The 13,097-nt window shown below is 39.6% G+C and overlaps 1 protein-coding gene across 1 annotated transcript in view; it reads left to right on the top strand.

Annotated features, from left to right (window-relative positions):
* BCO1 (beta-carotene oxygenase 1) overlaps window positions 1-13,097 on the top strand; it is a 433,849-nt gene that overhangs the window by 140,156 nt on the left and 280,596 nt on the right. The window contains exon 3 of the mRNA XM_044081793.1: window positions 11,540-11,669. Coding sequence (XP_043937728.1) covers window positions 11,540-11,669 — 130 coding nt within the window. The remainder of the gene's footprint in view (window positions 1-11,539; window positions 11,670-13,097) is intronic.

Genomic DNA, 13,097 nt, shown 5'->3' with positions numbered 1-13,097 from the left:
GCAGTTCCTGCCTCGTAGTCTCTCTTATCCTTCTCCAACTTTTTGGACTTCCCCATTCTTAATGTTATGATGGTAGATTCTATGCTGTTGTAAATGCGGCAAAAATCAAATCTATATCTTGAAAAGTTCACATCTATTTTGATTTTCTGTTCAATATTAACCAAATCGGCGTTTAGGCTATCCAGCTGCATGAAATAGTGCTTAACTAAACATTCCAAAAACTCAGTCCCTTGTTTGTCAAAAAGTTTTATCAGCTCAAGATGAAAGGGAGAGTTTTGGATTAAGCCATTCGGGTATCGCCACCGTCTTAGTCCTCAGGGAATGTGTTGCCTCTGTATGCATTCCCTGAGGTAGGCAACCTCTAATTGTAATTTTTTATATTTCATAAGTTTTCCATCAAACGCTTTTAAATTATTAATGATGGTATTTTTATTAGATTCAGCATGCATGTTGTGCTCACGAGCAAAAGCTTTGCTCTACTGAGCACTAAATGACATATTATCAAGCCAGTCATTCAGCACGGGTATATTGTCAACTGTTTGAATACCCTCCATTTGATGTGCATTGGCAGTATTAATATGATTATTTTGACTTACTGTGACTGTCCCTCCTTGATGTTTACGGAGCTTGCCAGGGGACATGAAGAAACAGCACTTAAAGGTAGAACAGTTTGATTTGAAAGGTTCGTATCATTGCTATTCAAAAGTGGAAGGTGTCTGCTAGCCGCTGCAGTAGTTTGTACTTCTCCTTGGTAAATTATTTTGGCTAAATCGTCTACTCAGTTGGAAAGTTGCTGGATTTAAAAGTGTGAGTTGTCCTATTGAGGTAGTCATTTCAGCAGTATTTTCCTTTTGCGAAAATAAAGGAGAACTGGTGTTTTCATCTGATTCCATGACAAAAACAAGACCAACAGACTGTTAAAAACTGAAGACTCAAAACAGCAAAAGTATTCAAAAGATAAAACACCACTCCTTTTCAATGCTAAATTATGGAAGTTTTTTAATGTGAGCGCTTTCGTCCACTTGCAATGAAGGAATTTCGTCAGATACATTGTAAAAACACTATGCAGTTTAAATAATCATGGATAAGCAATGACATCATAACCCCTCCCACTTGCATTTATAAAATGTAAAATATAAAGTACAAAACTTTCTGTATGTATAAATTCAAACATATACATATATGCAACATGTTTATGTAATATGTAACAAAGGTAAAAATAAATGTAAGAATAAAATGTTTTTCATCTCAGTAAAGCTTTCAATTTCAGGACACATTTCAGTGAGTAACATCATGAAGTCCTGGATAGGCAAATGCATTTGTTTTCAGTTGCCATAGTAACTCGCTGTCTTCAAGTTTTAAATCCCAAGGCCCCCCTCTTACATCACGAACTTCAGAAAATAAATCAGGTTAAACAGTGTCCACAAAGCACAAGTTCTTCATTATATGAACCTTCCATGTACCTAGTGATGTCATAAAAAATGTCCATAATTTTTGCTCTTTAGTCAATATTTTCCACTAACACCATCCCTCCCCCTTTGTCGGGTTTCATTCCCCTAATAGAGTCATCACATCTGATTTGTTTTAACAGTGCCATCTCCTGTCTATTCAAATTGAAATGTTTTTCTTATATGAGATTAAAAAAGAGTGCGTGTCCCTTAAACACAGATTTTCATAAGTACAACAATGGGAGCAGTAGGAGGATTAAATGTACTTAAAAGACTTCACTATTACTATTTGTCTGTCCCGAAGCTCCTTGATTATTATAGAACAAAGATTGTAACCCCAGTTTCCTCAAACAACTTAATGTCAGTCAGTGTTTCTAGTAGACTTATGATGGAACTAGGAATGAATTTCAGGCTTTTCTTTAAGAGGGAAAAATGCTCCTGATTAATTTCTAAATGGGTATAATTAAAAATGTTGAAGCCTTGCAAACTCAATGTGGTCCCAACATTCGACTCTTTAATATTCCCTTGGGAGTTAACAACCATCCTTCTCTTAATTAAGCATTCAATATCTGAAATCAATTCCTGTACCTCCCCCATTGCTGTCCCCTTGGGTGGTTCCAAGTACCCCGAGGTGCTGGGGTAAAACAAAAATAATTAGTTATTTCTATTATCATTTCTTAGTCTATTGCGGTTCCCTTTTCTTTCTGATCTCCTACTGTGTACTGTATCAAATCCATCACTAACCTCATTCTCTTCTACTTGCCCCCCTACCTTCTCTCTCCTATCGTTGTCCGTTGTACCAGAAAACTGATTATACACTTTAGGCATGGGATAGACTGTGCCTTTCTTATATTCATCATTGTCTCTGTTAAGTTTTTTTCTTTTTCTGTCCATATTAACAGCCACTTGTCGCTCAATATGGTAAAACATATTGTGATACTTATCAATATTTAAATCAAACAATAAATCTTCAGTGATTTCATTATTCAGAACAGTAACTTCATCTAAAATTTCATTAATACATGTGTTATTTAAACCTACAATAAAATGCACAAGTTCCAAACCAAAACGGTCAAACATTTCCACTAATTCCTTTTTGTCGTTTTCTTTTAAACTAATGCCTGTAGGAAATTTGTAAAGGCGTAAGCCTTTTGGCACTTGCTTATGCTTCAAGCATTCTTTTACATAGGAATTGTCACATTGTAAATTTCTCACCTTAGTGAGCTTCTGTTCAAAGTCAGAAAGTTTTTTATTTAATGTCATCGGCTGTTGTTCCATTATTTTCTGTTTCGGCCCCAAACAACTTAAAATCCTTTTTAATCCATTCATGAAAGTTAATTTTTGGGCGTGGATACTCTACAGCTTGTTTTCTGCTTAGATTTGTAGCATTGGTGTTACTGGTAGTAGGAAATGAAAAGTCCTCTTGATTACGTGTAGTCATAATCAAACAGTCATCACTGGCCAAAGCAAAGGATAATAGATCTTGTAGTCTCTGCATAATACTAGCCATATTTTTATTCTGTTGAGTTAAAATGACTAAAGATTGTGTTAGACTTACTTCTGAGTCAGATTCATTCACTCATTCATTCAAGTACTTCCAAAGCATCCAGTCCATTAAAATGATCACCTTGCCCATGACAGCCCAGCTATTGCATTGTAAAATCAAAGACAAACCTGCTGCGGCAAGCAATAGCTGATGTATACCAAATAAGAAGGCTTCGGGACACCAATTCCTCCAAAAACATTCACAAATGCAGTCACAAAGGCAGAATATCTGACCCTTGCATCATGAACTTCAGAAAATAAACCAGGTTAAGCAGTGTCCACAAAGCCCAAGTTCTTTGAAAAATGACTCCAAATCAGCCAGTCTGCACCACAGAAAATTAATTTATTAAGCGCTTTCATCTCTGTTAATACCGAGACTTCATCAGAATAAAAAGACACACTAAGTAAGAGCTTAAATATACTTGACCAATTAACCACTCAATTAATTAATTAAATCATTAAAAATATATATTTTTAAAAAGACATACCTATTTTTATAGAATAAATTCATCTAGTCAATGCCCTATACTTTACAACTGGGGCAATAGACAAAGAAATATCAGCTACAAGCAGAAGCTATTTTTTTGATAATACCCATCAAACTGTTTATCTGTCTTGTGTATGAATTTGCTGTACTAAACAATTATTAAAGTGTGTGCCAAAAAAGTCTTTTTTGAGACATCTGGATGCCATGGAATTCCATAATGAGATTTTTACTTGTGTAATTTTTTATGTTGCTTGCATAACCCAGGGAGGAGGGGGGATAAATTACTTTTCCAGTATAGAATATTTAAGGAACAGATCTATGTGCCATGCAAGAGTACAGTACAAAGCATATAGGATCATAGGAAGTTACTAGGCTATGGGTCCTGCGGCCCTTATAAGGCTAGCCAAGAGTTTAGCCCATGTTTAGACAAATCAGAACTCAAAGCCTCTCTCCAGCAGGAACACAGATGGAATCCCAGGGGTATATTTTCTGTTTCCCATCCAGTTATCCAGGTTTCACTTCAAAAAGGATAATGAGGTAGTCTGCTTGACGTGGAGAAGGGAGTCTATTCCACAGATGGGGGCATCTCTGGGACACAAATCTGTCCCGACAACAAGTCCTATTGATGTCACATACCAGGTTGAGGTTGCACATATGGGTTACTGGAGTGGAGCGTGACTTGCAGATATGTAGCAGTCCCATCAAGACAGGGTATGAGATTACTTTGTATGTCAGACAGAGGTCATCTCTGTGGAGTCTGTATGAAACTGAGCAGAGGGGGAGCTTTTAGCCTGTCTGTGTAGGGTAGATGTTTGAGGCCCTGAATTCTAGTGAGGAACCTCTGTGGTCTCTCCAGATGCTGCATGTGCTTTGTGAGATGCATGCCGAAGGGGGTCATTGTACTCAATAATTGGCCTTATATGGGAAGAATGTAATGATGAATGTTGTTAGTGCATATGCTCCACAAGTTGGGTGTGCAATGGATGAGAAAGAAAAATTTTGGAGTGAGTTGGATGAAGTGGTGATGACTGTACCCAAGAGTGAGGGACTGGTGATTGGAGCAGATTTCAATGGGCATGTTGGTGAAGGGAACAAGTGATGGGTAGGTATGGTGTTAAGCAAATGAATGCAGAAGGTCAGATGGTAGTGGATTTTGTGAAAAGGATGGACATGGCTGTGTTGAATACGTATTTTAACAAGAGGGAGGAGCATAGGGTCACATACAAGAGTGGAGGAAGATGCATACAGGTGGATTATATCTTGTGTAGAAAGGCCAGTCTGAAGGAGATTGGAGACTGTAAAGTTTTGGCAGGGGAAAGTGTAGTTAGGCAGCATAGGATGGTGGTTTGTAGGATGACATTGGTGATCAAGAAGAGGAGGATGAGTGTGAGGGACATACCATGGATCAAATGGTGGAAACTGAAAAATGGTAATTGTGAGGTGATGTTCAGGGAAGAGTTAAGACAGGCACTGGGTGGCAGTGAAGAGTTACCGAATAGCTGGGTAACTACAGCAGAGCTAGTAAGAGAGATGGCTAGAAAGGTGCTTGGTGTGACATCTGGAAAGAGGAAGGAGAACAAGGAGACCTAGTTGTGGAATGAAGAAGTACAGGAGAGTATACAGAGAAAGAGGTTGGCGAAGAAGTGGGATTGTCAGAGAGATGAAGAAAGTAGACGAGTATAAGGAGATGAGGTGCATGGCAAAGAGAGAGGTGGCGAAGGCTAAGGATAAGGCGTATGACGAGTTGTGTAAAAAGTTGGGCACTAAGGAGGGAGAAAAGGACCTGTACTGATTGGCTAGACAGAGGGACCAAGTTAGTAAAGATGTGCAGCAGGTAAGAGTGATAAAGGATAATGAGGGAAACATACTCACAAGTGAGCAGAGTGTGTTGAGCAGATGGAAAGAGTACTTTGAGGGGTTAATGAATGAAGAGAATGAGAGGGAGAGAAGGTTGGATGATGTGGGGATAGTGAATCAGGAAGTGCAGTTGATTAGCAAGGAGGAAGTAAGGATAGCTATGAAGAGGATGAAGAACAGAAAGGCTGTTGGTCCAGATGACATACCTGTGGAAACATGGAGGTGTTTAGGTGAAATGGCAGTGGAGTTTTTAACTAGATTGTTTAATGAAATCTTGGAAAGTGAGAGGATGCCTGAGGAATGTTGAAAAAGTGTTTTGGTACTGATTTTTAAGAGTAAGGGTGATGTGCAGAGCTGTAGTAACTACAGAGGGATTAAACTGATCAGTGACAGCATGAAGTTATGGGAAAGAGTAGTAGAAGCTAGGTTAAGAAGGGACGTGATGATTAGTTATCAGCAGTATGGTTTCATGCTAATTATCAGCAGTATGGTTTCATGCTGGGAAAGAGCACTACAGATGCGATGTTTGCTCAGAGTGTTGATGGAGAAGTACAGAGAAGGTCAGAAGGAGTTGAATTGTGTTTTTGTAAACTTAGAGAACGCATATGACAGGGTGCCTAGAGAGGAGTTGTGGTATTGTATGAGGAAGTTGGGAGTGTCAGAGAAGTATGTAAGAGCGGTACAGGATATGTACGAGGGTAGTGTGACAGCGGTGAGGTCTGCGGTGGGAGTGACAGATGCGTTTAAGTTTGAGGTGGGATTACATCAAGGTTCAACTCTGAGCCCTTTCTTATTAGTAATGGTGATGGACAGGTTGACAGACGAGATCAGACAGGAGTCCCCGTGGACTATGATGTTTGCAGATGGCATTGTGATCTGTAATGAAAGTAGGGAACAGGTGGAGGAGACCCTGGGGAGGTGGAGATATGCTCTAGAGAGAAGAGGAATGAAGGTCAACAGGACTAAGATAGAATATATGTGTGTTAATGAGAGGGGAAAATAGAGGAATGGTGAGGATGCAGGGAGTAGAGGTGGCAAAGGTGGATGAGTTTAAATACTTGGGATCAACACTTCAGAGTAACGGTGAGTGTGGAAGAGAGGTGAAGAGTACAAGCAGGATGGAGTGGGTGGAGAAGAGTGTCAGAAGTGATTTCTGACAGACAAGTACCAGTAAGAGTGAAAGGGAAGGTCTACAAGAGGGTAGTGAGACCAGCTATGTTATATGGGTTGGAGACAGTGGCATTGACAAAAAGACAGGAGTCAGAGCTTGACGTGGCAGAGTTGAAGATGTTAAGATTTGCACTGGGTGTGACGAGGATGGACAGGATTAGGAATAAGTATATTAGAGGGTCAGCCCAGGTTGGAAGGTTTTGGAGACAAAGCCAGAGAGGCAAGATTACGTTGGTTTGGACATGTGCTGAGGAAGGATGCAGAGTATATTGAGAAAAAGATGCTAAGGATGAAGCTGCCAGGTAACAGGAAAAGAGGAAGGCCTAAGATAAGGTTTAGGGATGTGGTGAGAGAGGACATGCAGGTGGTTGGTGTGACAGAGCAAGATGCAGAGGACAGGAAGAAATGGAAACAGTTGGTCTGCTGTGGCGACCCCTGACTGGAGCAGCCGAAAGAAGAAGAAGACAGGGATGTTATGACCACCTTGTTCCTGGATGAGATACCTTTACTTATGAGGTGGGCCATGTAGAAAGCTTTACGTACAATGGAGGCAACATGGTGGTTAAAAGTCATATTGCTATCAACCTGGGTGCCCAAATCCCTTACGACTGATTGCATGCTTAGGACATTGTTATTAATGTGATAATATGTGGGGACGTCACTCTCCCCAAAGGGGATGATGATGCATTTTTTGGCATTCAGCTTGAGGCCATGTTTTTGGCACCAGTCATTTGTTTGGGTGAGACCCTCTTGGGGGACGTCCACATCACTTAGGGAATTGATGACCACGTCCAGCTTGCAGTCATCTGCAAACATGGTTAGCCATAGCCCACTGGTTTTGGCCTGCACCTCAGAGAAGTATATCCTGAATAACAGAGGCCCCAAGACTGATCCCTGGGGTATGCCGCTCATTACTGGTCTACTGCTTGAGGTGGCTTCCCCTATTTTGATTAAGTGGGTTCCATCAGTGAGCCAGTTTGCTACCCATCTGATAACATATGGATTAATGCCTAGTTAAGAGAATGTATCTATTATGCCTGAGTGGGGAATAGTGTTGACGGCTTTGGTCAGGTCAATGTAGACAGTGTGCACCTTCTTCCACTCATCCATGGCTTTGGTGACTGTCTCAAAGAAGTCAACCAGATTTAACAGACATGACCTCCCCTTGACAAAGCCAATGTCCCTGTTAATGAGGTCCATGATAATCCATCCCATGGTCTTGCAGATCAGGCTAGTTAGGTTTATGGGTCTATAATTTCCCAGATCGGTGGATGCTCCACCTTTATGTAAAGAGATGACAGTGGCTGTCCTCCACTCAACTGGGACAAAGCCGGTACTCAGGCTTTGGTTGAATAGGTTGCCTAATGGTGCTGCAAGTTAATGCCTGAGTTCATGTAGGATGCATCCTGTGATGTCATCGGGTCACATGGAGGCTGTATTCTTTGCCTTTGAGAAGGGAGTGATGACCTGTTCCTTAGAGATAAGGGGAGGGGGGCAGGTACTGTGGATGCCCTGATTTATTGATGGGGTGACAGGAGTGAAGTTTTTGCTGAATCTGCCAGCCAGTAGGTTGGCTGTATCTACAGCATTTGTATATGGGGTTCCTTGACCGCCAGTTCTGAACAGATCAGGGTGCTTCCTTTGAGATTGCAGACATATGTGAAGAAGGCCTTATGATTGTCTCTAGTAGATGTGACCATTGCTTGTTCAGGCTAATGAGAGATTCCTTTCAATTGGGCACCTGCTCCTTCTTGGTCCTGGACAGCAATTTTTTCCCTTTTGTTATATAGTTTATTTACTGCAGATGGCCACCAGACTTGTTTTACTCTTCCTTGCAGAGGATGACTTTGTCCTGTCAGGTATTCCTGATTCCATGCATCTCTATAAATGCTTGTGTAGTACTTTGGTGTAGATTTGTACAGTGGTGCCAGTTCCAACAGAGGGGGAAGGGGGCTGTGAAGCTGTTTATACCATCCCTCAGGAGGTTGTAATCAGCTCTAGAGATGTTTTTTTTGTTTGACCCTAGCTAGAGGGGTATCAGGGGAGATGTTGACTTTGAAAGTGACTGTTTTATGGTCGGATCTTACCAGGAAGGATGATATTCTAGGGGTGCCGCAGTGGTTACTCAGGTTGGTTAATACCAAGTCCAAGATGTGTCAGTGTAAAAAGTCATGAGTGAATTTGCACCTTAAAAATCTGCCAGTAAGAATTTGATAGCAATAGTGTAAAAAAAAGTCTTCAAAGTGTACCAAGAAGCTATTTAAGTTCCCTTATAGCCAGCCTCACTGCTCCTGGATTCCACTGAAATATTGCCATCTAGAGGTAGCATAAGCAGTTTAATTTATTTATTTAACATTTGTTAACTGGGAAAGTCCGACTTGAAACTAAGCCAATTTTCAGTAGAGGCCTGGGAAGAAATGCTCTAGATGTATGTCTTTTAACGTGGGAGAGGAAACAAAAGCACCTGGAGGAAACCCACATGAACGCAGGGAGAGCATGCAGACTCCACACAGAAGACACACCAGCCAAGAATTGAACTGGAGAACCTCTTGCTGTAAGGTGACAACGCTACTGCTGCACCACTGTGCCATCCAGAAATGACCGAAACAAATAACTTCCAAACTAACACATGTATAATATTTTCAACCCCCTAACAGAAACATAACCTCAGCCAAATTGTTTACAATTAGGAACTTATGATGGACCATCCTCTGTATTACACAAGTATAATTCAAAGTAAGAATGGCATATACCCGGATAATGTGCTAAAAACAGAATGATTACCAGAGTCAATGTCAAAATACCATCAACGAAACATAGTTCTACTACCCATAAAGGCTATTTATTATCCAGTGCCAAATTAAATAGCATGACCTGGAAACTGGAAAAATGGCCATATTTCATTTTAAATTGTCAGACCTATTTTATAAACATGCTGGCATGTACTCAGTCTAGATTCTATAATCCTAAAACTGTGACTATGTACTCAATATTGACATCTCACAGAACAAAAAACCAGTAGTGACTAGTCCGTAGTCTTTTTTCACATTAATCTAACATGATAGTTTGCAAATATTTATTTCCCTACGTTCATCTTTCCCTTCTCCTTTACCAAGTCAGGTGAAAGTGTTTACTAAAGCTCCTAAGGTGTTTAAAGCTCTCTAAGATGCAAAAAAAAAGCGAGTATGTAAGATGTTTTTAGGTAAGTGTGTACGTAAAGATGATTTTTAGGTAAGTGTGTATGTAACCAATTATATTAAGTTAACTCTACTCAGTGTTTAATAAGGAAATATTTAATGATTCGATAACCATACTAGTTGGAGGGACAAAACAGCACAATATGTCAGCCATTGCATTTAATATACAGCTGAGTAAAAGATGCATTTTAGTAAATGTTTACATTGTACTTTGTACAGGACATCCATATAATTTTAAAATAAATGCTGTTGCGTGTGTAACTGGACTTCTGGGTGGTTTATCAAAGTTGATTGTAAGTGGAATAAGGGCTTGAATGTGGCATACCTTTTCAGCTTAAGTGGTGACCATTTTGTTGGTCATAATCATATGAAGAGTGCAGGGGGCTACCACCTTCATTGTGTGTCGGTCTTAAAAAAAATATTTTCTTGCATGTGTTGGTTTGGCAAAATGATGTAATAGTTAATTTTGTTCCGTGATGCTTCACTTGCTGAATTTTGTCGTAATCTTTTCATTGTGATTCCTAAAGATTTTCTACACTCATTTTAATTAGCCAGTGTGGGTTGGTCAGCATGACAGAGGGAGTCTCTGATTCAGAAACATAGTAAAGTTGCACAGAAAAATACCTTATAAGCACCCCATTAATATGTCTGTGAATCAGAATTTTGTCAGACTTGACCACACTAGTGTTCGCCCTTCCAACCAACACATCTCCGTAACATAGGCATCCCCCTACAGACACATGCATGCACGCACATTTATGTACACAAACTCAGAGATATTCCCACATTCACACTTTCACATTTACAAACAAGCCCTCACATACTCTCTAATAAAAACGCTTAAGCACACAGCCAAATGCATGCTCCAATATGCATCCACACAGATTTACACATACAGTTGGCATATCCTACCTGCCTCCAACAGTGTGACCAGTCAACAACCATAAAGTACAATCTTTCAGCCTCACTTATGCCCCTACAGACATCACACACACACACACACACACACACACACACACACACACACACACACACACACACACACACACTGCTATGCTATGCTATACTTACACATTCTGTGACTACTCCCATAAGAGTTAATGGGTGAATCCATCAAAAGGTGCATTCTTTTTTACTCCCAGAGAAAAAAAATCTTGGTAGAAAACTCTCGGAATTGCTCTGCTGAGGTTAGTCGAGAGCTGTGGCCATTTCCAGGAAATATGTGGTTAATTAGCATTAGCAACTCCCATAGACTGCAGTATTAGCATGTGACTTCCCATAATGTGACTGCTTTCCATGCTGCAGCCATTACCATAAGAATACCATGGAGGTCAGTCTCTGAACTGGAAAGGCATACCATGATGTGGAAACCTTTTCAGGTAAGTCTTTCTGAATCACAGGGTTTGTCCTAAACCATTTTCTCCACTTCTAGTAAGTTGTCTTGCATGTTCCTCTCAGTTTTGAAAAATAGAAGTCTTGGTTAAGACGATTAAATTGATTCTACATTTTGAAAGAAGTTAAATTAAATTCTAACATTGTCACATCAACGTTCAAAAAGAAAGCTGAACTGCTAAGGATATAAAACTGTGACTGTAATGTATTTATTTTAAATTATTTTCAACTGATTTAGTACCTTGTTGCAGGAAGGTTAATAAAACATAGTAACTAAGGGGATATTGCAGTACACCAGGAATTTGTATCTGTATGCTAAAAAAGTGACATAGGAAAAGTTTGTGGGATGCATTCAATACCTGCATTATTTTATTTTTTTAGAAAATAAAAGTATTGTTAAAAAAAAGCTTAGTCCATTGCTGTGACAGTGTTTTATTCTGCAGGTGAGGTTTTCTACAGAAGCAGATATCTTCACAGTGATACTTACACAGTCAACATGCAAGAGAACAGAATTGTTGTATCAGAATTTGGTACTATGGCTTATCCAGACCCTTGTAAAAATATATTTTCAAAGTAAGTAAACCAGATAATTGTGTAATATTGTTATTATTGATGCAAAACACTTGTTTAGTTATTTATTTCCAGTTTGATTACTGGGGAGGTCCACTGGGCCCAGAGGACCTATTTTCAGTGGAGGCCCGGGGAGAAAAGCTCCAAAAATACATGTTACAGTACCGATAAAAAGTATAAAAGATACATTGTAAAGAACAGTTTACAAAATCTGTACATGCAGTATCACACATATAACTTGTGACGTTAATTGAAATTACAGGCAAATGCATACTGCATGTTTAAAGGAATTTAAAAACATGCTAAACCAATTATTGTTCTCACATCACATCTTTGGAGCTGGTGGAAGTTCATCACAGATAAATCCCAGAATTTTAAGTGCTTTTTAACAAGTACTACTTAGCTGAATACTGTTGTAATATGGCAAGCATTTATCATGTCATAAAAATGCAGTAAGTAATGTTTATATTTCTGTTTTGTTTAATGTATTTCTTGGACATTGACGTTATGTTGTGCACATCAAAACAAGTGTAACGTGTGTGTGTGTGTGTGTGTGTGTGTGTGTGTGTAGGGGAGGATCTATAACTGCAAGGAACCCCCACTTTGAATATCTTATGAAAGCAACATATTTTAGTTTTTGTATATAGCATTATAAAAATATAAGACTTTTCTTCCCAAGTGATTGCATTTTTTTTAACCAGGTATTTTGATTCATATTCCAATAATAACAATGCAGTGCAGCAGAAAGTGGGGTGTTGTATATTATATAATGACTGGACATTAAGTAGCATGCTGATTGGTCAGCCCAACCAGCATGCCCATTGTAAATGTGTACTCTGTCTCATATCGTCTATTCAGAGGCGATCTCTGCTTAACATACAAGGCCAGGTCAAACCCAGAGCTGTTGGACATGCTACACTTAATGAAATCCCAATCCATCAGAGACACATGCTCCAGGTATCTAAACCTTGTCATCACAATGAACAAAACATGCTGGAGTGATAGATTCCTGACCCAGAGAGTCCCCAGATTGTGGAATAGACTGCCAATACATGTCAAGCAGAGCGCCTCTTTGGCCCTCTTCAAAAGGAAACTTGATGATTGGATGGGAGATACAAATTCACCCTGGGGATCACGTCAGTCGCCCTGCTAGACAGGGGTCCAGGGAAGTAAATGCTGTGGGAAGAAATAGCCAGGGAATTGTTATGGCTAGGCTTGTATAGGCCCTAGGGCCGATAGCCTAGTTCCAACCTATGAACCTATAAATCCGAGCATATACCAATGGAAAAAGGTCCAATCGCCTGGACATTTTTTCCATTAATATATGCAATTAAAAATGTACTTTTATTTAATTTTTTTAAAATAAACTCACAAAACTGGAGACCCAAATGAATGAGAGAGACGGCACAGAGAAGAATAAAAGGATAATCA

The sequence above is a fragment of the Protopterus annectens genome, chromosome 8.part1, assembly GCF_019279795.1.
Source record: "Protopterus annectens isolate FY-2018-M chromosome 8.part1, PAN1.0, whole genome shotgun sequence".
Taxonomy (NCBI): domain Eukaryota; kingdom Metazoa; phylum Chordata; order Ceratodontiformes; family Protopteridae; genus Protopterus; species Protopterus annectens.
The sequence above is the reverse complement of the archived record's forward strand: the minus strand, read 5'-3'. Positions and strand labels throughout refer to the sequence as shown.